Source organism: Haliotis asinina, chromosome 7 (genome assembly GCF_037392515.1).
Source record: "Haliotis asinina isolate JCU_RB_2024 chromosome 7, JCU_Hal_asi_v2, whole genome shotgun sequence".
NCBI classification, from domain to species: Eukaryota; Metazoa; Mollusca; class Gastropoda; order Lepetellida; family Haliotidae; genus Haliotis; species Haliotis asinina.
In genome coordinates, this window is record NC_090286.1 from 51,053,092 (window position 1) to 51,076,377 (window position 23,286).

General features: G+C 39.8%; 1 protein-coding gene across 1 annotated transcript in view; it reads left to right on the forward strand.

The window, feature by feature from the left end:
• The first annotated feature begins 1,951 nt into the window (after positions 1-1,951).
• LOC137292157 (rho GTPase-activating protein 45-like) overlaps positions 1,952-23,286 on the forward strand; it is a 44,684-nt gene continuing 23,349 nt past the window's right edge. The window contains exons 1-16 of the mRNA XM_067823705.1: positions 1,952-2,211; positions 5,403-5,649; positions 5,950-6,093; positions 7,225-7,312; positions 7,846-7,906; positions 9,099-9,171; positions 9,903-10,040; positions 10,560-10,624; positions 11,193-11,237; positions 11,747-11,812; positions 12,263-12,343; positions 14,109-14,255; positions 14,632-14,709; positions 15,043-15,102; positions 22,385-22,441; positions 22,876-23,015. Coding sequence (XP_067679806.1) covers positions 2,119-2,211; positions 5,403-5,649; positions 5,950-6,093; positions 7,225-7,312; positions 7,846-7,906; positions 9,099-9,171; positions 9,903-10,040; positions 10,560-10,624; positions 11,193-11,237; positions 11,747-11,812; positions 12,263-12,343; positions 14,109-14,255; positions 14,632-14,709; positions 15,043-15,102; positions 22,385-22,441; positions 22,876-23,015 — 1,583 coding nt within the window. The 5' untranslated portion in view covers positions 1,952-2,118. The remainder of the gene's footprint in view (positions 2,212-5,402; positions 5,650-5,949; positions 6,094-7,224; positions 7,313-7,845; positions 7,907-9,098; positions 9,172-9,902; positions 10,041-10,559; positions 10,625-11,192; positions 11,238-11,746; positions 11,813-12,262; positions 12,344-14,108; positions 14,256-14,631; positions 14,710-15,042; positions 15,103-22,384; positions 22,442-22,875; positions 23,016-23,286) is intronic.

Below are 23,286 nucleotides of genomic sequence, written 5' to 3' on the forward strand. Positions count from 1 at the left end.
GACTCATTCATGCCCTCATTTACTCAAATACTAGATACCGCTCAGCTTCTAACAGTACTGATAAGAAGTTTGAGTAGTCTGCTGAATCTGCGTCGGAAAAACAATGTACATCGTGGTCCAAAGCCCAACTTTTAAAAGAGATAATTCGTTATGCTTATACTTTTAGATACACACTTGATATATGATAAAGATCAGTTCTCTTTGTCATGGAAAGATAAACAAAATAAGACTGTAGTTGTATATTTCGACAAAAGAAATACACCTGAATAGAATGTTTAGATTTTTCATAGCATATGCGATAAAACGTGAACTTAACAAATGTCATTTTGTGAACAAAACTGACTTCAATAATGCACATCCGATTTTTGTTCATGGCTAAGTATTGTAAAAGTGTGTGCATTCTGACAATTAAAAAGATAATTCATGTCTAAATCTAAGTAACCGGAAACCAACAATCAGTCCAATACCATACACTACACAGTTAACTCAAGGAAGGGATAAGAGCCTGACGAAATATCTTTCCTAGAACTGTTGAAATTACGAGTGGGTAGGGAAATGTATTGTCAGCTAAAGTAACAATACAGCTCAGTAAATGTACTTCCCTACAAAGGGCGTTGAATGTTCACTGAAATACACGCCTATTTGTTTATTCTAACTGCCGCCTCTTCAGCCATGTAATGCCTAACTGCCAGTGCTATACGTGATATGCATGCTGCATTGCCCTTCAATCAAAATTGTTTTGTTGTTGTCTTTTTTTTTGTTTTCTGTGTTATTTTTACGCGTAAGTTATTTTTACTGGTGAAGCTCACTGTGTGGGTTCATGGGTCTGCCATGTAGACACTGAAACAAATGTACAGAACTATCCTGTTTTGGGGTCCTTAGGTCAGCAGGACCAGCTCCAAAAAAATACAATCAACAAGCAATAAAATCAATATTTCCATATATTAGTTATAGCCGAGCCTATCCCTTTCCCAATAAACCTACTCTCTACTAAAAAGTTAACCCTCCCATTACACAAATATATCGAACACAGCCCATGTAGGTGTACAGTATGTGATATGTTATGATTCTGACGCATTATCAGGACCTCATTTTTGTTGTATGTTATTAAGATAGTTTAAATAACGTTTTATTAAACTATGCTCAGTTTATCTAACATCTAGTGATACTCATAAAATTTCGATTTTGTATACAAAACAATTTGCATCCTCGTCATTATTTACGAAAATCTAATTGTTTGCTATTTACCACCGCACTCTGCAATGTTTTAGCAATATTCCGGCACAGATCTTTGGTGGTCCATGCTTGTAAATCGCTGGCTGTTAATTGTGGCAATTTGAGAGCTTCTGTCAATTTCCCTAGTGTGTTTGTTGTACAGGGGTGCGCTAAATATCATTAACTGGCATAAAACAACAGGGTCGTCATCAATAATCGTGGCAGACCGTCGCTTATCGATATATTTCAACCAATCATATTGATGTATTGCTTCATGACTCAATATATATACCTGCATATTTGAAACTATTATGAAAATTGAGGGGAAACGTGATGCATACAAAACAGCACACTAGTTATGGCACATAGTCACAGAAACGTATGGGTAAAATGTCGCTGGGGGTACAAAAGGCACTAGCTCCCCTGGAGAGATATTAGTTGGGTTGATTATAAGGCACAACAACCTTCATATTATACATACTTACAAAAGCATTGTTTGAAAAAAAAACGAAGAAAAACCATAGTGTTTTGTTTGTGCATAATTGGACATATGGCTGGTGGTTGTCAGAAAGCTTAAACGAGAAATGTATGGATCATCAGAGTATCCATGAATTAAATATTTGTTTATGGGGTTTATCCGATGAAAGGAATGCTGAAATATCTTCAACGATCATCCAGAATTTGTTTATCGTTCAGCAGACGCCTTGAAATGTGCATGTTCTTATTAGTTGTTGCGAATATGTGATATATTTACACCAGGAACATGGCGGAAATGCAAGTAGATGGAAAGAATGTTGTCAATATGTGAGAAAAGTTAGTGAAATGATGTGCATAAAATGTTTGGACAGTTATTTGCATATTATTCGCCTGTGCCATGATTGTTGTACAGGATAACTCACAGACATGTCGTCTAAAGGGCGAAAACTGGCGAAAAACATTGGGAAATCCCTTCGCAAAAAGTTTACCGACTCAGAAGGTCGACCTGACCAGCAACAGGTAACAATCAAATAAAAACTTTGTCTGCAAGTATTTTATGTCTATGCTAAGCCTGTAGATCTGTTAGCCATTGCGGTTACTTGTTCTGATATACCAACTGCATCATAACAAGGAAGATAAGAAGAATCGCATGCTCGTGAAGTTTACAAAGTTTCTGAAAAGTTTTGTACATCCAAGAAAGTTTGGAATTTCACGAGAATAAACGCTCGCACTTCAAATATTGATAAGAATATGCGTATATTTTTGTTATTTGTCTAGACATTATGATGCTGTGGCGTAGCTTGAAGAGGCGTTCTCAGACAGAAAAATTTGAACGTTTGATTTCGAGATAGATTTTTTAGATGTCTCCCTTCGTTGTTCATCTGTCAGAGACAGATTAAGTAGAATTGTGATGTTGTCATCCAACATGAAAAATATTTTGATCATGTTAATGCCAGCCTGCCAAGTGCTCCCAGTGTTAATCATATGATGGAATGTGACCAGAAATGTCAATCACATGTCGTTTGGTTGGTTGATTCCTGAAAATATTTAGACAGAAAATTCAAACTGTTCAGCTTAATTGCATGTACATTAAGATTTCAACAATAAAGCAAAAGGAACACTCATCAATTAAATTGTGCAGGATGATACTCCATTGCAGTTTTGTATCATATGTCAGTGAAAGTGGTTTGGAAAACCGTCCACACAAATTTACCATAAGATGCACCCTTTACACTCAGGAACCTGACAAAGGTGGTTTTTTATTGAAAAATACTTGAGAAATCAAGAAACAGAGAACAAAATTAGTTCATATGTTTACAAAACTGTGCCTTGCACAATAGTAGGTTATAGATATGACAAAAAAGAGTATTTTCTGGCATGTTTGATTAGGTGCTGTATTCAGAGTATTGTGTGTTATTTTCTTGTATGATTGTTCATAATTGGTAATAACACTCAGCTTAATATTTATTCTGCCTGCACTAACATTCAGTGATTTCATAAACAGCAGCCCATGTTTTTACTTGTTTAGTGCAAAGATCCGATGAAACAAATCTTAAATTTTGTTGATTCATAAATTATTATTTGGAAATACAGATTACTTTTCCATGAACAGATCAGTATTGCAGATCAGCCTATGATATCCTCTATGAAGAGACATTACCTGCCTACAAATATGAAATGTCAACAACCATGACTTCATTTATGTCAAATTATGGCAGATAATGTCTCTTGTATTGCGATAACTATGTTTCGTTTCAAGGTATCAGTAATCTTTCTGATTAATTCTCATCCAATGCATTATTCAGTATTCTGTGTTTACAAATTACATGTTTTAGGATTAAAGGCTAAAAAATGCTGATGTTGAATGATTATGTTTATGAAATGGATGATAACTGACACATATGCATTCAGTATTTTAGCAGTATTAATGATTTAAAGTACTATTAGTATTTCATAACTATACATTCCATACTGTTTGTAAAGAGACCCACAGTAGTGCTTTTGCTTTTAAAGGACACTAAAAACTTAATGACTGTGCATAATTTGCATACATGCAATTTATGTAAGCTATGTCTACAGTGTGTGTGTGGGTGTTGGTGGATGGCTGTTGGTGGGTGGGTGTGTTGGTGTAAAAGCTATATACATTGTTTAATAAATGTATTTTAGAAAGTAAACATATCACCACCAATACTACAATAACGTTATTATTCAGATACTTAGATTAAGACTCATTAAGATTTGTAAGTGCATCTATGGTATTTAATTTGTAATGTAATAATCATCCAAGCATCCACTAAATGTGTCAATAAAATTTGTGGCAGTTCAGTTATGATTAGAGGGATTAGATTAATTACTCTCCTCTGTCCAGTCATGCTATTGTTTTGATTTTGAATAAGTAGTCAGGAAATGAAATAGTGAAGAAGGAAGTCTTACTCTTAGACTTTCCAAGGCAGATTAGCCCTAGCCCTAGCTGAAGACATGAGTTTGATTCTTCACATGGATACAGTGTGTGAAGGCTATGTCTGTTCTCCCCAGTGATATTGGTGGAATATTGCTAAAAAAGGTGTAAAACCATTCTCACTCATTAGAATGGAAAGTGTCATTTTGATTCCTCTCTCCCAAACTTTATGTTTCTTGTTATGACCTTGACGACTGCTGCCCTTGGTTATTGTGCACCTCCATTGTTTGGATGTGTGATTCCTTAATGTGTGAGTCACTGCTATTTACAACCGTGAATCATGAAGCATGCCTGGGTGTGCAGTGGTATGCCTTGACAGTGAAAGGGATGGGTACCTCCCATTGAGTCTATGACCTGCTGTTGTTCACATTATTCCCCATCATAGTTCCAGCTCTCCACACAACAGTGTAGTCTATGACCTGCTGTTGTTCACATTGTTCCCCATCATAGTTCCAGCTCTCCACACAACAGTGTAGTCTATGACCTGCTGTTGTTCACATTGTTCCCCATCATAGTTCCAGCTCTCCACACAACAGTGTAGTCTATGACCTGCTGTTGTTCACATTGTTCCCCATCATAGTTCCAGCTCTCCACACAACAGTGTAGAAGTACTAGACTGTGCTTTGACAGGCCTGTTAGTCTGCTACTTGTGGCAAAAGTGAAATTATTCCCTCCTGAAGATAGCCACCATCATGGTTATAGTGCACGTAAACTACTAATCCGGAATACACCAATGAATAGTTTGGTTCAACTCATGCCTCTTCCTTTTGAGAAACAAATATCAATTGATTCCATGCATACATTGTCAGAAGTTTCTTACAAACCAAGGAGATCATCAGTTTTATTTTGAAATTGTAGTTAAAGGATAAAGTCTGATGTGAGAAATCCTAGTAGATGTGCTGGTATATCATGATTCATATATACATTATGAGAATCAAGTTAGTGCTAATTTATTAATAGCAAATGGATTGTATTTCACTATTCAGTTAATGTTTTTCAAAGTAGACTTGTCTCACAAGATTAGTTACAAAATGTACATAATTATGATATGTGACACAGCATTTTGTATTATTTGATCAGCTGCGGTTGATGTGTGATGTAATGGCAGAATGTGACTGTCCCACTCCCATAAATGCTTTGGAGGACTTCTTTGGAGGATGTCAGTTATTGAGAAATAGATATTGTAGATTTGTTAACAGTTGTTATCTGTGAAAATATGCACAATTATGATGATTGACTTAATATTTTGCAGGAATCTGTATATTCTGGAGGGCTAGAGATTGACCTGGGTGAGGGGCAAGTGGGTGGGGCAGGCTTCCTCCAACCCACTGCCCCAGGACAACAGAAAGTCTTGAAGAGCACTTCCCTTGGTAGCATAAATAATGACGATGGTAGTGCTGTGATCGTAGACCAAGATGACATTATAGCTCTAACTACTGATGTTAAAAGCTTTTCTGATGCTTTGGCAAAACTGAAGACTGCATTCACTTCTGGGACAGGTACAATATTTCACAGCTTTTTATTGTGCTCGTGACCTTGCATCCTAGCAACCAATCAGAAATGTAGAGGATATCAGAATGTGGCTATTTTTAGCCTCAGGTTTTCTAAAACTGCTTTTTCAAATTTGACACCTCATTATGGAAATGTAATATTTTTCAATATTTGTCAATATTTGTCAATATTTTTCAAAGACCAACATCGTTTAAAATAACTGGTCAAACTCTCGTACATACCGGATTACAGAAACACTGGGAAAACTGCTTCAAACCCAACTCACTCACTCACTCCCTCTGTTGTAGACACAGCTGATGAGGCCCATGTGCTGGCACATGAACGTCTTGGGGAGGTCATTTGTATCCTAAAGAATGTCCTCAATCGGTATCCAGCTCTCCACTCTACGGATCTCTTCTCATCCGCAGGAACACTCATTGGAAAAATAAAAGGTAGGTATTGTCAAATGGAATTATTTATGGATGTCATTGCCAGATGGTGTCAGTGCAGAAGGGCGATCACCTGAATGTTCTGAAAGTTGAAGTTCCTGAAGGAAACTCCACAATGGGAACTCCCGGATGGCTCGCGGCTGTGGGGTAGCCCAGTAGTTAGTCACTGATTCTTTGGAACCTGTATAGATCAGAAATTTGTTGTTTTTTAATAAAATGTTCTGCAGTTATTATATCATGTGGTCAACTTACAGGTAGTTGCATACTAATCTTGTATATCACACATGTGTCTTATTGCGTTGACCTGTGTTGTAATGACTTGAGCTGAGATTCTAATGATTTGATTGGATAACTGATTACTCCTCAGTTAGGTTACGTTGTGAAGGAACTGCTTTTTCATTCATGGCAAAACTGTGACTTCATTCATCCTACAACTTAAATGCATTGTGGGAGTGTGAACATTGCAAACAGTGCCATGTTGCTGTTCAATCTTGAGTCAAACTGAGACATTTAATTAGTGGAAAAACAAACACAATGTTTCCATCAGTGATGTTAGCCGAGTGAAACCAAGAAATGGGGGTGCTGTGGAGTAGTTTACTGAAGGCAGCTGTATGAGGCAATGTCAACTAACATGCGTCATGGCGTTGGTTACCAAGGGGGCCAACATGGTGTAGTGACGTCATTACAGTGTGACATCATGATGGTCATGGGAAATGTGTTCTACAGTACACAATTCTTTCACAACCTCTCTGTGAAACCCATTTTGGTTTGAAACCATAATGAGTAACAAAAACATGCTATTTTGTCAATTTAATGCGTGCAAGACCTGGGTGATGAATAAAATACCACACTTGGTCTCATTGCATACAAATTATACTAAACTCGTGACCTTCCTATGGTATGTGACCGAGATTTTGCTCATGTAGGATTCTCTATTTAGTAGATTATTTCCCCATAGATCACAATTATGAAAGTGGACGGCAGTGAATGTAACCACTATTTGACAAATAGTTTCCTGCGTATTGTTAGCCTGCTACAGTTAGTGCAGTGGTTCACATGTATGAGAGTGGAGTGTGACTGCTATGTGATATAGAGTTTGAGTGTGTTCTGAACCAGCTCTGATTTGTCTTTTAGGTCACAACTACGAGAGTGGACGTGACCCAGATGTGATACAGGGTTTCTGTGATGCCATTGATCAGCTTGCTCTAGCCTTCAGCAGCAGGTAGGGAACAAAATATATAGTCAATTATTAACAAAAAAGTCAAGTTCCTCCACTGGTTCTATCAACTGGGACCCATGAAGGTCCCAGGGTCGAATAGGCCTTCAGCAACCCATGCTTGCCATGAAAGGCAACTATGCTTGTCGTAAGAGGCGACTAACGGCATCGGGTGGTCAGGCTTGCTCACTTAGTTGTCACATGTCATCGGTTCCCAGTTGTGCAGATCAATGCTCATGTCGTTGATCACTGGATTGTCTGGTCCAGACTCGATTATTTACAGACCGCCACCATACAGCTAGAATATTGTTGAGTGTGGCGTAAAACTAAACTCACTCACTCATTCTGTCAACTGGAGGTATAACAAAAGCAAAATGACCTGTGCTCATTTTACAGTGTGAAGATTGTGCTCTCAAAGGCAAACAAAGTTTTACCTATCTTTGCAAATTGTCAGTAAGTGTTGCATGTTTTAATGATACAACCAGTGTATTTTGATCATGTTGGTGTTTTCCTGTGACATGCCCCATGTTTACCTGCAGTGTGTCAGAGTACCTGATGGGTGGTGGTGAACCAGAGCTGTCTGTGGATGCTAGAACAAAGGTGAGAACTGGATCCTTGTTAGGGGGTAATACATGGAACCAATAACCAGAAATGGTGTATTTATTAGGATGATTATATGATGTTTTTTACCGTTACTCTTGTTACCAGGGTTTCCAACTTATTTCTCTGTTGTGATAAAGAAGCAGAACAGATTCTGTGTGTCCCATTCTTTTTCACAGACACATCCTTGTAGGTGTACCAGGTTAGAAAATTTATACAGCAACTGTACTGTTCAGAAGGGTTCACTTAATGGTCAGACTCAGTGACTTTGCTGATAGCATCTCCATGGCGTAGGACATTGCTCAGAAAATCAAGACTAATTTAGACCATGAAGGTTTGGTTAGAATTGATTTTCAGCAACCTGTGCATGTTGTAAGAGGCGACTAACATTACTGGCTGGTCTGACTTGCTGACTTGGTTGGTGCATCATATCGTATCCTAACTTTGTAAGTTGATGCTCATGATGTTGATCACTGGATTGTCTGGTCCAGACTCAATTCTTTACAGACTGCTAGCATATATCTGGAATGTTGTTGAGTGTGGCATTTAACCTACCAACCAACCAGTTTGTTTGTTCAAGTTTCTATTGCTTGTTGGTGACTGTCGTACAGCTGAAATATTATTATGTGGTGTTAGGCAACAAATATGCCATAAGAATTGGAACATTAAAGCTGTTGATTGTGTGTCGTGGGGATGGTGATGGTGATGTGGATTTTCAAGGATTTGCTGGAAGGTTGATAACTGTTAGCTTGGTTCCACATCAGAATGTTTCTTGATGCATTGAACAAGCATTTGTTATCCTTATGGTTGTATTCCTCATCATTGACTTACTCAGTCTTACTCAGTTCATAGGTCTGTTATTGTTGAATTGTCTGTATGTGACATTGTACTATGCTATAGTTAGAGTGAGTGCTGAGGTATCGACGACAGAAGGAGCATTGTGCAACTTGTCACCATTTCAGTCCATATTGTTATATATACTGGACAAAAATGGTGACGGATATTATGTAAATTTTGAAATTATGAATAATTATCTATTTATTTATTGACACTCTAATGAAATAGCAATATAAAGTATTTTGTCCAGTATATATTGCAAGATAGCAGGTGATGCTGTCTTGGGATGTGTGTATAAGAAGTTTGGCTGAATAATTGACATAAGTGTTAATGTAACCTGGCTTTTTTTTCTCAGTCTTATGATAACCTAACTACCCTGGGGAGAGAAAATCGTTATGGATCATCAACTCTTAATGGGAAATCATCTGGTAAGTTTGTTGTCAGCTGTCATGTTATTGGGTGTATTTGTTGTGTACCTAAAGACAACTCTGGGTATTTAGATGTTTTGTAGGAATCATGAGAAAGACTAGTCTTCCTACAACACTGATAAAACATGTTATTGCAAATATTGAATGACAATGTCAAATTGGGTTTATTTTGAGAACATGAAATTCATAAATTATTCTTTGATGGTACATATTTTTAAACTACTCATTGTAAGGAAGAGTATTTATCCACTTCTGTTACATGAGGAACACAACGTTTTAGAGTATAGCCTTACTCCTTCATCAAATGTAAGGATATACAGTGGAGGCTCTTAAAACCAGAATCTGTCCAATCTGGCAAGTTGTCAACGCTGGCATAAAATCTCAGTCCTGTCTGTGGCTTGTACGTTTATCATCAGGTCTTCAATCCAGCACATTGTGTAAACCAGATTATTTCTCCAGTCCCAGTGAGTGCTGGTTTAGACAGCTTCCACTGTACTCAGAAATGTTGTGTTGCTTATAATAAATAATTCGGCATCCTCGTAATAAATACGTTGGCATCCATAAAAACTACTCCTTATGTGCATCACTTCTAAATGCCATTCAAGACCTTCTCATTGTAAAAGAAAATTCTGCTTTATGAAAAATGAGAAGACTTTGATTTGCTTCTGGTAACGTTTAGATGATCTTGTGTTGTGAGTTAGTTTGACCTGCCATGTTGATCATGTTGATAGGTCAGTTGTCTGCAAGGGAAATTGATTCATCCCTTGTCCGTCTGGAGGCTGGCCTTGACCTTGCACTACAGAGAGCCAAGGCGTGGTCAAAGTATGCCCGTGACATCATGACATATATTGAGAAGAAAGCCCAGCTAGGTGAGGTGACACCCATACACTAGTATTCAGATTGCACAGAAGGTTGGCAGTTTTATACTTGACCATGCCATACCTAAAGTTTGTGTCCACATAGGTGAGTGCTTGGCAATAGGAACATGAAACAAGGGCTGCTTGGCTCAGTCACCATGCGCTGAGACAGATATGCTCATCACGATGTCAGTACAATTAGTTCTTCAGCCAGTTTAGATTGTTGCCTTTTGTGTGGGCCCAGCCCCAGCCCCAGCCCCAGCCCCTACTCTAATCCCAATCCATTTTCTGTGCTTTTGTTCTCTATAAAATATCTGCCCATTGGTTTTTTGAACAGTGGAAGTTCTGAGATGTCCAAAATAATGTTCATTGACATGTCTCTGAAGAAGCGACGATTGCATTAAAGCCAGTCCCAACCGTGGCTGTTGCAGTATGAGTTTCATTGATTTTGAAAAGACCATGATTGAACTGAACTAATGACCTATAATAGATAATGATTATGTTGGAAGTGTACTCATGTGTTTGTTTCAGAATGTGAATATTCAAAGAATTTGTCTCGGTTAGCACAAACTATGCGGCCAGTTCTAACAGATGAGGTATGTGGATGTCCATCTTGTCTTCCTGATAAAATCTTTAACAAAAGTTAATCTTATGATTTGATTATTTGTAGACACTAAAGCATGTAATCAATGGTTGCATGATCAGACTAAAAACAGATATTGTTTCTTTTTTTCAGGATCATATGTTAACAGAGACATAGTTACTCTGATTCCCTTTTGCCTAGTCAGCACCATACCTTTTCCCAATGCTTTTACCTGAGGCTTTCGTTATCAGCTTTCCAACTATTACATTAGGTGAAATATTGTTCAGAGTAGTGTTGAACTCTGTACAGTGGAAGCTGTCTAATCCAGCACTGACTTGGACTGAAGAAATCATCTGTTTTAGACAATGTGCTGGATTGTAAAGCTGATGATAAATGTTACAAGCCCAAGAAGGGACTTAGATTTTATGCTGGTGTTGACAACTTGCTGGACTAGACAGATGCCGGTTTTGACAGCTTCCACTGTATACCAGTTGTCAACAACCTTGCCTATTCTGTGATGTGTCTTAATATCCTTGTTAAATATGAATTGCTTTCACTGACAGAATGTTTCCAATTTTCAGGGATTCCTTCCTCTACAGTCAGTCTACTGCACAGTTCTAGCACAGGTGTGTCAACAATAGTTCATCTGCAACATAAAGAGGAAGTGTGATCACAAATAGAATCTTACATTTGACCACTTCTGTAGGCATTATGTATTGATATACACTCACTCACTCACTCACTCACTCACTCACTCACTCACTCACTCACTCACTCACTCACTCACTCACTCACTCACTCACTCATTCATGAAGTCAAAGACCCAAGTGGTGTGCATCACTATGTCCTCACTTTAACTGAAGGCTGTTTTGCATACTTTGAACCATTTATGCTCTTGTTACCCAGCAATGAAAAAATAATAAGAATATTTATACAGCACCTTTTCCAGGCTAGATATCCTGCTCAAAGTGCATAATCTGATCATTATTACCCTGGATAAGCCCAGCTGCTTGTTATGTGCGAGAAGGTTGTAGTCTCTCTCACTTATTTTAATGGGTACCCATTTTGATAATGAGAAAATTTGAACTTCATTGTCTCTTTCTGTTTTATCCCTTTCTTTCATTTGTGTTTCTAGGACATAGAATTTGCCAGCAACTGCCAGGCCACGCAAGCACTTCTGCAGACAAGCAAGTTTATTGAGGTATGGTTGCTTAATAAAGTTACTTAGTGGGATACGGATCAAACTTGCTCCAGTAAAAGCACCTTTCACACAAACAGGGCTTCTTGAAAATGTTTCTCTTATAACTGTTTGCCAAGATGCTGAAAATGTACGCATCTGACTCCCCAGAACATGTCCATGACTCTCTCTTATGACACAAGGAGTCGTGATGACTCCTAAATTTTGAACTATGGATGTAGAAAACTTGCTTATTTTTTACTCTCCAAAACATGTCCATGACTCCCTCTCATGACATGAGTCATGATGACTCCTAAATTTTTAACCATGGATGCAGAAAACATGCTTATTTGACACTCCAAAACATGTTTATGACTCCCTCTCATGACATGAGTCATGATGACATCTAAATGTGTATACCTAGGACAAACAGTGCTCTTATGACCAGCAAAACCTTTCTATTTCCTTGAACAGCCTCTGGCAGCTCGGAAGGCTGAACATGACAAAGTGAGAAAGTCTGTCAAAGAAATTTGGGTCAGAGAGGTCAAGAAAATGGTGAGTAGCTTGTTGGCTTGTTATATATTGCTATCACTGTCATTGAAGGATAGCTCAGTGTCAAGATTTGTGGTTCTACATCGTCTTCAGCATTCCTTGCTGGTCAAAAGAGGACAATAGTGGGTTTGGCTGGTAAGGCTCCTTCCTTTGTTGATGCTGGTCATGGTGTTCAGGGTGCACGGATCAGTGCTTATGACATCAGTCACTGAATTGTCTGGTCCAGACTCAATAGACTAATGTACAGCTGTCTAAACCGGCAAATGCCCAGTCTGGCAAGTTTTCAGCATAGGCATATAATATCTCAATTCCATCTGTGGTTCATACATTTATCAACATTTGAAAGCTCTGCAAACTGGCAGCTGTCAATTTTGGATCTGGCCCTGAAATGAGCGATCCGATTATGCATCTATAATGTTATCAGTGCTGCCTAATATGATGAGTGTCGGCCTGATGGTTATTGTCACAAATTTATCATGTGATGAAACCACTTGGTTGCTGACAATGATAAATAAATCTTAGTTCAGTAGGGGTATACTGGTACATGAAATGAGTGAGCTGACACATGTCACTCGTGAGGAATGTTAAATAAGGGGAAACTTTCAAACACCAACAGCTACGCATTGTGTCTTGTGAGATCTTTACCTTGTGTAATATTTTGTCAGTGTGTGCAGTAATTGAGAGAATCACATGATACAACTATGCTCAGGGAGTGTCATATGTAACCCTCTCAGTTCTACATACCAGCAAGCTGTCTAAACTGGATTATTTCATGAGTCACAACGAGTGTCGGTTTAGACAGCTTCCACTTAAGTTCAAATGCTGCTGTGTATGATTCTATGAAGTTACAAGAAAGAAACACACCAAATCTGAAAGAACAAATTGCGGAACAGTTTTGAAAGAGCACCTTTACACCTACTATGTTCACTAAAACATTTTTAAGTTCTTGATAAAGGTAGGGGAGTAGTTCTTATTATATGCAGACAAACAGCGTTACCTCCATACAGTATTCAAGATTTTCTTATGCAGTAACAATAGAAAGATTCATATTTATGGGGTGATTGGAAGATGTAACTGTTGTTGATATTATCTTTAACTGTTTAATGCAGACTGGATGACTGGTAAGTAGCACAAGATTCCTTGTAAACTGACCTCCATTGTGTTGCATTTTTAGGGATTAGGCTTCCTCTTGGGATTACATGCTGCATTCTTATCATATGTCCAAGTGGGATGTCTTTATCATGTGTCCATGTGGGATATCCCAGTTAAAATGCACAATCAGTGTGGGCTGGTTTGACCACTTCTCTTACAGTGCTTATGATTGAAGGATTAAGGCAGTCTTTTATTTAGAAGGCATTGTGGAGTTACATTCCTTGTTGCTGCCAGGATGTCAAGATGTCCCGAGTAAATTATGAAGGAATTGTTTCTTCACATTCAAAACCCAGTTAATAACATGTTTGTTCAGGATAGCCTTTTCAAATGTCCCTGTTATTTAGCTACACTCTATCAGTGATTTGATCATGGACTGCATGGATACCAACACATTATAAATGATGATGATAGACAATAAGATGAACCCATCCAAACAAAGGTCAGAGTAGTAAACATGTAAAACCTTACTGTTTGATAAGTAGTCTGGCTTTCCTTTTATTGTGTGAAACCTGTGTCATTTCCAGTTTTCCTCCCACATATGTTATAACACTTAATGCCAGCACTTTCACTCCTGGCTACTGACTGGTCATATTTGTTCCATACTGTTATATTCCAGCAAGATGCTGTGACCGGTCTACGCAAGGCCCAGCATATGTACATAGCACGTCAACAAGACTATGAAAAGGCTCATGAACAGGCACAGAAAACAGATTCGGACAAACACGACAAGCGGAAGAAGCTAGAAGAGGATGCCATGCATAAAGTGTGTCTCAGGCTTGTCTTATCTCACCATCTTAGTTACACTCCACACCAGTTAGTGGTCTAAATTTGAATTAACTGTCACATGGATGGTGTTTTTATTGTTTAATCTCCTACATGTACACATATCCGGTGTAAGTCCATTAACCAAATCACTAACTGTTGAGTCAACTTTGTTATACCCTTGCATTCCTGCTCCTGTGGGCTAGTCCTGTGGTTCAAGCGTTCGTTCACTCATCACACACACATTCCCCACATGGGTACAATGTGTCAAGCCCATTTCTGTTGTCCTTGGCCGTGGTATTGCTGGAATGTTACTAGAAGCAGCATACAAGTCAACTCGCTCACTCACTGACCCTGCATTTCTTTCCTACGTTTAGGCTGCTGAGGCTGAGACAACATACAAGGCGTGTGTTGTGGAAACCAACCATCGGCAACAGGAGCTTGACAAAATCAAGGTAGGTAACTTGCTTCATCCCAGTTTGCCAGCCACTGACGGGAAGTGTCATATTAACATAAGTTCATTTGTTTATCATCAACTACCTTGCTTTGTTATGAGGCTAATGGCAGACAGAGGTAATCTGTATAAATGAAGTGTGTGTGTCTGTTTGTGCGTGTGTGTGTCTGTTTGTGCGTGCGTGCATGCATGTAACATTTGTTTGTAAACCCAAATTTATAAAAGTTTCAGAACCCATGGAAATAGTATGAATTAAGTTGTAATGTTTGTTTGTGTATTTTACTCTGGGCGTAGGGAAAGTTCTCATGGTTTGTAACTTGTGTTTTGTTTTCAGGCTGAGTTATTAGGGAAGATACGAGAGCAGATACAAATGTGTGATCAAGTTATGAAATCTGTAAGTACTCATTCAGGCGTATCTGCTTGCACCAGGACATAACACTTGCCCAAAACTCCAGATACTTTAAACTATTTGATATTTATGAGATTACATTTATTCACATATCACATGAATATTTCACCAATGGAAAAATGGAAATTTTCTCTCTGACATCCCACTCGCAGGAGCTTATGTCCACAAGAGACCCGTGAAGGTCCCGGGGTAGAATAGGCCTTCAGCAACCCATGCTTGCCATAAAAGGTGACTATGCTTGTCGTAAGAGGTGACTAACGGGATCGGGTGGTCAGACTAGCTGACTTGGTTGACACATGTCATCGGTTCCCCATTGCGCAGATCGATGCTCATGTTGTTGATCACTGGATTATCTGGTCCAGACTCGATTATTTACAGACCGTCGCCATATAGCTGGAATATTGCTAAGTGCGACGTAAAACTAAACTCACTCACTCACTCCACAAGACATTTCTTGTTACACAAAAGTATGCATGTATCCTTATCCTGCCTCATACTATTTAACTCATACCTTAACCCAGGCTGCAGTGGAAACATTCTGTGTACTGTTCGCCAAGGACAGTTAAAACACCTTACCCCAAAGTTATCTCACAATGGTGTAACAGCCCTACCTTGCACATGATCGTGGATGAGAATTATCATCTTGAAGTAACTGTCCATTGTTGCCCTATAGTCAAAGTTCGAAAATTGGTTAATACCAGCAACATCAGTCTCTGAGATAGTGGTTGACACAGACTGTATCAGACTTCCAGAAACCTATGAAGGTCTGGATTATAATTGATCTTCAGTAACCCATACTATTTTTCCTTATCCTGACTCATGCTTAACTGCTTATCTCCTCTTCCTGGCGATTTTAGTGGAACACCCTTGAAGTTCCCTTCTAAAAGAAGCAGACGTAAAATTCACACTCACCCATGTATTACCTCCCTTGCCCTCCACATTTTTCTCTAACTAAATTTGTGCTGTATGCGGTTTTGGGCTTGTATATATTTGTTATTATTATACAAATTTGTGATTATTGTGTCTATTTCTAACACATATTTTGATGATGAAATTGTGTTTTCAGTGCAGATTGCGGCTGTTGGCGGTTGCCCGCACGTACTTTGCCTGGCGTGTAAACCTTTATGTTCTGCTCATACTTGTTGTGTATTTCGCATTAAATTGCCTGAAGCAGAATTCTTATTATATTTACGGTCTGTTCACAGACGTGCTAGAGATAAGCCATGTCGGCTCACATTAGCCATGTCTAAATCTATTGAAATAAAAAAGTTGGGTAATGGTTTAATTATTAATGCTGAGATTCATTCCAGCGAGATGCCAGCCATATCTCAGAGGTTGTGTCCAGGGTCGGGCGAGTCCCCTCCGAAGACTCAGAAGAGACCATCTGTTGAGACAGGACGGTCTCAAGCTAAGAAAACTAAGAAGTTGAAGTCTTCATCCATAAGATCATTGCAGAATCATCCCTCTTTGATGAAGAAATCATTCAGGAGGAGATCGTCCCCTTAGAAGAGTGTCAGGGGCGATGGGGTAGCCTAGTGGTTAAAGCGTTCGCTCGTCACGCCGAAGACCTGGGTTCAATTCCCCACATGGGTACAATGTGTGAGGCCCATTTTCTGGTGTCTCCTGCTGTGATATAGCTGGAATATTGGTAAAAGCGGCGTAAAACCAACCTCACTCACTCACTCACTCACTTAGAAGAGCGTCAATATTTTGACGAGTCTCCATTAATGATACGGAGTGATGACACCAGTCATCGGACATCATCAACTAGATTGACACTGACGGCATCATCTACGCCTCTTCAGCACAGTCGTCAGTGCACGCACTGCATGCATTTGACGCAGGAGTCTTCATGCAACAATTCACAATGCAGATGATGAACCTAATGGAACGAAGATGGGAAGAGGAAAGACTGCACTCGTCAATGATGTCGACTGCGAATCAGTGAGAGCATTCATCTAGACCTGCACTCATGTCTGAGGATGAAGAGGAGGTGCATGCACACACGCACTCCAGAAGATCAGGTTCCAGTCACCAGGTCGCAGCACAGAGAAGCATGCTGAGTGAGTGCACTCGCACAAGTAGTTATACTCGGTTGAGTGACGTCACACGTACGCGTGAGTGCACTCGTGGATGGACTTGTCAGCGGAGAAGGTATCTTTCAGTGTCCCCTATTCATAGAAGACGTTATATGCAGTCATCCTTCCCTTCGGTGGGGATCGTCTGTGATCTATGAATTTGTCTTACTCTAGGAAGAATGAAATAAGACATCATTGTGATTTGTCACCGGAGGAAGCCTTATTTTCGGACTCTGGTTTAAACCTGATCCCTGAGACTTTGTCTACAGCATTCTAGACAAATCAGTGTTACACTAGCAAGTCCAAGTTTTCCAGGGTTCAAAGAATGAGGGACAAGGGATCGAGGGGAGAAATTGTCTTCTTCCTTTTGTCGCCCCAATGAGGAAATAAACGATCTCAGACATCAGGAAGATCGTCTAGGGGCGGTAGAGGGAATAAACACTGAAGATCAGGTTCAGAACGACTGGAGTCTTCCACACCCAGCTGTTCCCATACAACCGTCTCAAGTGGGTGGACGTCTTCAATGCTACTTGGAAAATTGGGTAATCCTCAAAGACAACTATGTCATGAATATTCTACGAGATGGCTACAAGATTTTGCTGGAGGATACACCACCGCTCACAAAACTACAAACTCCCATCATCTATGTAGACAATCAACTAGACAAGTTGACCGATGCTATATCAACACTAATGCAGAAGGGAGCAGTAGAAGTAATACAGCCACAGAGTCTAACGCCTGGATTTTACTCCCCAATTTTCTTAGTACTGAAGAAGAATTCTAGAGAGAAATTCCGTCTCATTTACAACATGAAAAAATTCAACAGCAAGTTTTTACAGAAGTCAGAACATTTAAAGATAGTACATCTTCCTCAGCTATGACTCATCAGACCAGCAGACTATCTAGCCAGCATAGATCTACAAGATGCATACCTGCATATCCCGATACATCGAGAATCCAGGAAATATCTACTGTTCCTTTAAAATGGCCAGCATTACCAATGGACAGTCCTACCGTTTGGAATATCTTCAGCCCCATGGCTATTTACACGGATAACCAAACCCATCGTCAATTATCTACACCTCAGGGGGCTACGCAGTGCGTATCTGGATGATGGCATACAAGTGCATCAACAGAAACACTTCACAATCAGGCTACTAACACAACTGGGTTGGTTAGTAAATCACCTAAAGTCAGAATTGGAACCTTAACAAGATATCAAATTCCTCGGGATTAATTTTTTCACTACGTTGAATCAGATTGTAGTTCCAGAGGACCGGTGGGTCAAGATTCAAGAAATGATAATGCAAGCTCTACTCTCTCCATTAACACTTTGACAATGGCAGTGTCTACTAGGCCTCCTCATGTCAGCATAAGATGTGACCAGAAGAGGAAGACTGCAGCTGTGTACCTTACAACGATTCTTGAATCTTCGTTTCACCAACAATGGACAGATTCTGCTGCCAGACAACCTGAAGGCTTTTCTGATGTGGTGGACTCACCGATCGAATGTCTGTGCAGGAACCTATATAGCTGGTATTTAAGAATCACCTCTACGTAGACGCATCTCTACAAAGATGGGGAGCTCATCTAGGAAACGAGGTAGCATCAGGATTCTGGAACGAAGAGGAACAGGCTCTTCACATCAACCATTTGGAAATGAAGTGGTCATTCATGCCATCCACCACTGGTCGACTGCATTGAGATACAAGTTATTAATGATCCACACGGACAACTCAACAGTAGCTTCTTACATAAACAATCAAGGGTCAACAAAATCACTATCTCTACTACGCCTAACATTTCAACTGTTCAACTTAGTCAACATTCTGAATCTTCAGGTAAAAGCATGTCACATACCAGAAGCCTGCAATGTCATTGTGGACGCCCTATTCTTGTCCTTCGTCCATCTCCAACAGAATGGATGCTGCATCAGGAAGCGTTTCAACTAATCAGTCAAGCTTTTGGATCGCTGCAAATAGACCTATTTGCAACAAGATTCAACAAACAGACAACAACCTTTGCGTCGCCAGTACCAGATCCCTTAGCCTGGGCAACGGACACTCTCAGTATTCTATGGGAAGGTCTAAACGCGTATGTGTTTCCCCCTCCAGTACTGTTACCAAAAGTCATTGAGAAAATCGGACAAACGAAGAGGTTACAACTGATTTTGGTCGCGGGCTAGGACAACCAACACTACAAATACCAGAGTGGAAGAATCTTCTCATCCATCCCCACACAAAGCATCCTTGATATCTCCAGGGTATACGTTCCGATAAGTCTCCACTATACCCTGGACGCATCTACGGCTCTGCCCGATAAATTTATTACCTCCCTTTGTTGGCTCCGCCTTCTCACAGTAGCCAATCAGCTAGGCGTCGTTATAACCGAGCTTGCCAGTGTCAACAAAGGTAGCGGTCGCAACTGCAAAGGTTTGCTCGCAGTGCGTCCCAGATTTTAGGGAAATCATATAAACAAATTGACAGGTCCGAAACTTTAAAACAATATATGCAAGAACGCCTTCTATCTCTTCCAGAGAACCTCTGCATGGTTTCTGTTGCCAAGTATAATTGGTTAGATAATTCAAAAAACGAAAGTGAGTTGTGATTGGGTCGCTCAACTTCCCAGCGTAGACACCTGATTGGATCAAAAGACAGTCAAGGGAGGTAATAAATTTATCGGGCAGCGCTGTAGATACGTCCAGGGTATAGTGGAGACTTATCGGAACGTATACCCTGGAGATATCGAGGATGCACACAAAGCAAATGCACAGCCAACCATGGGTATTTCGTCATCACATATGGACCGCATCACATATGGACTTGTTTGAAAAGCAGAGGATATTTGGCGTGTGCAGCAAAGGCAGTCACCTTAGCCTTACGGAAATCTGTGTGCACACTTTATGACAACAAATGGAACATTTTGAGGCAGATGTCAGGGAAAAGGGATTTTCGGCGAACAACGCGACTCATCCTCAAATAGCAGATTATTTATGTTATTTACGTCTGAAAGGTTCTACATTGTCTTAGCAGCTCTCAGCTCAGTCGTTACCATGGGAACGGGGACCCAGCTGACTAAAGTACGAGAGCTTCTTGCATTACAACGTTTGTTTAAGTTGGAACAACACAGATTTAGAACTCCAGCGTGGGATCTAAATATTGTTCTCCAACATCTTACAAGTGATGCGTATGAACCACTTGATCGAACTTCAGTTGAAATGTTGACTCAAAAGACGCTATTTTTACTTGCCCTGGCTACAGCTGCAAGAATGTCAGAAATTCATGCTCTAGACTTTAATCGAACGAAGTTTAATGCAACTGGATAGACAGTTCCGTATACTGGCCTTGTCTTCAATCTTAGGACCTCACGATACACAAGATTTATCATTATGTCAAGTGAGAGCATTGAAAATATACATTGCAGGTACCAAGTCTAGAAGACAAGGGTATAAGCGCCTATTTATCCCTATATCTACTGAGACACCCACGGAAGTATCCCGAACACTATCTCAGTGTGAATCAGACCTGTTATACTTAGAGCATATAAAGCAGCAGGATTAGACCCGCCGCAAGCCTCTAACCCACATGAAGTCAGAGCCCAAGTCTGTACACTAGCGCTACATGGTGATTGCTATCGGTATTCACCAACCATTACCTGCGAGACATAGCCACGGAGGATGTCACTGGCATTCATCAGTTTGGACCACTTGTCACTGTTCAGCAACTAACAGTTCCCCGACGATGCTGACTTAACTCACCCAATTTATCACGTGACTTATGGAATTTTTTGGTGGAAAGTCTATGTGCACGTCTTGAACAGACTAGCATAAGTGATTCGGACCTTGTATTCATTATGAGGATATTTGAACATGAAGAAAGGTCGCAACTAGTTTCAATTGTTATGTCATGATATTTAGTTGCATCAGAAACTAACAGGACACTAGCAATATTAGTGTCATCATGTCCTAATCAACAAAGCCTTTTTTCAACTGGATGTGATTTCCCTCCAAAATCTACAAAGAATATGAGAAGAATAGGGCTGAATTATCACCGTTACAAGTTCAAGTTGGGGGGAAATTATTGGACGTAATTTGGAACAGACAGCAGAATCCAGCATGGTCTGGATTCTGTAAGCAATTAAGCATGAGTCAGGATAAGGAAAAATACGTAATTTCTGAGAAAAAAGGATATTTTATACTTATCCTGACTCATGGCGAAAGCCCTCCCAGCCACTCCTCACGAACGCGCTGAATTCTCGTATTCTCGTGTTGGGCGATTAAAGGAGAGCGTGAAGTATCATGGCGGTCAGCTGACCATGCGGAGGGCAATGAGGTAATAAATGGGTGGGTGTGAATTTTACGTCCGCTTCGTTTAGAAGGGAACTTCAAGGGATTTCAGGTGTTCCACTAAATTTGCCAGGAAGAGGAGATAAGCTATTAAGTATGAGTCAGGATAAGTATAAAATATCAATTTTGTTCAGAAAATTACATTTTTGTAAGAGGTTTTGTAACGGGATTGGGTGGTCAGGCTTGCTGACTTCGTTGACACGTCATCGTTTCACAATTGCATAGATCAATGCTCATGCTGTTGATCACTGGATTGTCTGTCCCAGATTCGATTATTTACAGACCACCGCCATTTAGCTGGAATATTGCTGAGTGTAGCATAAAACTAAACTCACTCACTCATGCACTACGCACTACAGTCAGAAAAATACTTCGCAAATGGGTGTGATGGAACAGTTGCCATGAAGCGCTATTGTGGATGCTGTTACACTTACCTTCTGTGGATTGGATGTGTTTAAGGGAGAGATAAGCAAATAGTATGAGTCAAGACAAGTGTAAAATTTTGTTTTTACTCCTGAAGCTACATAATGATTCTTTCAAACATTTTCACCTACATATACACCTTTTAATGATATTGTCATATCAGACACCATCTATGTCTCTTGCTGATGCCATTAGTCCCCAATTCAAAGATTGATGCTCACGATGTCAATCACTGGATTATAGGGTCCAGATGTGATTCTTTACAGATCATCATCATACAGCTGCAATATTGCTGATTGCAGTTATTAAGTAATGAAAAGTTCAACTGCTAGCGATAGGTCAGTGTTCGTGGAATACAGTTAATATAGACTCCTACCCCCAAGTTGCCCCTCCCCCACAGTAAGTGTATACTGTGTTACAGGTGACTGTGGAGTACTTCCAGCTGTTGCACACTGTGTCGGCCCCTCTACCTGTACAGGTAAGTCCATCAGTCATCTACACCTCTTTGAACCGTGTGCCATTGTTAGGAATCTGATTACCTTTACTTTCAAGCATTGAGATCAAGTTAAAATGATTCTGATGAGAGACTGTTTGTTAGATCATTTACAACAGTATTCAGGCAAGACAAATATGACCTTTATAGCACTGAGTAGATGTTTGTAGACAATTGGACCTGCTTCATGAAAGAGATGAGCGCCACCATTGTCATGATACTTACAGTGTTTCACAACTCATAGTTCTTCTTTTGGCAAGAGATTTTCATACTGTGTGTCATTAAGACAACTGTGAACTCATGTCCAAAGCCATATATTTTAATGCTGTACAAAACTGAAAATTACATGTATTGGGTTGTACTATAATCTCTCTGTTCTCTGAATTGCACATTCATGTGCATGTTCCTTGTCCCTTCAGTTCCACACCCTGTGTGAGAGCAGCAAGACCTACGTGCCAGGCAGTCAGTACGCAGAGTTTGTCCGCAGACTCCCAATACCCACAGCAAACAGTGGCAAACTAGAACACTTCAGCTTTGAAGCTTTTGTTGCTGGTGCCAAGTAAGTGCTGTCTTGTGGGTGTGATTATTAATTTCAGTTGTATGAAAATACATAGGAATCCCAGGTAGAATAGATCTATGCTGGCCATAAAAAGCAGTCAAAGCCCAGTTGACAAAAGAATTGTTGATTGTTTTCTGACTGTACCAATTGTTGCTTGGAATAACAGTCACTAGATTGTTTGACCAAGGCTTGTTTAAACTTTAATTGCAAAATACTGTGATGTGGATGGAGTATTTCTGTGCGTGGCATTAAGCAAATGTGTTCCATGTTT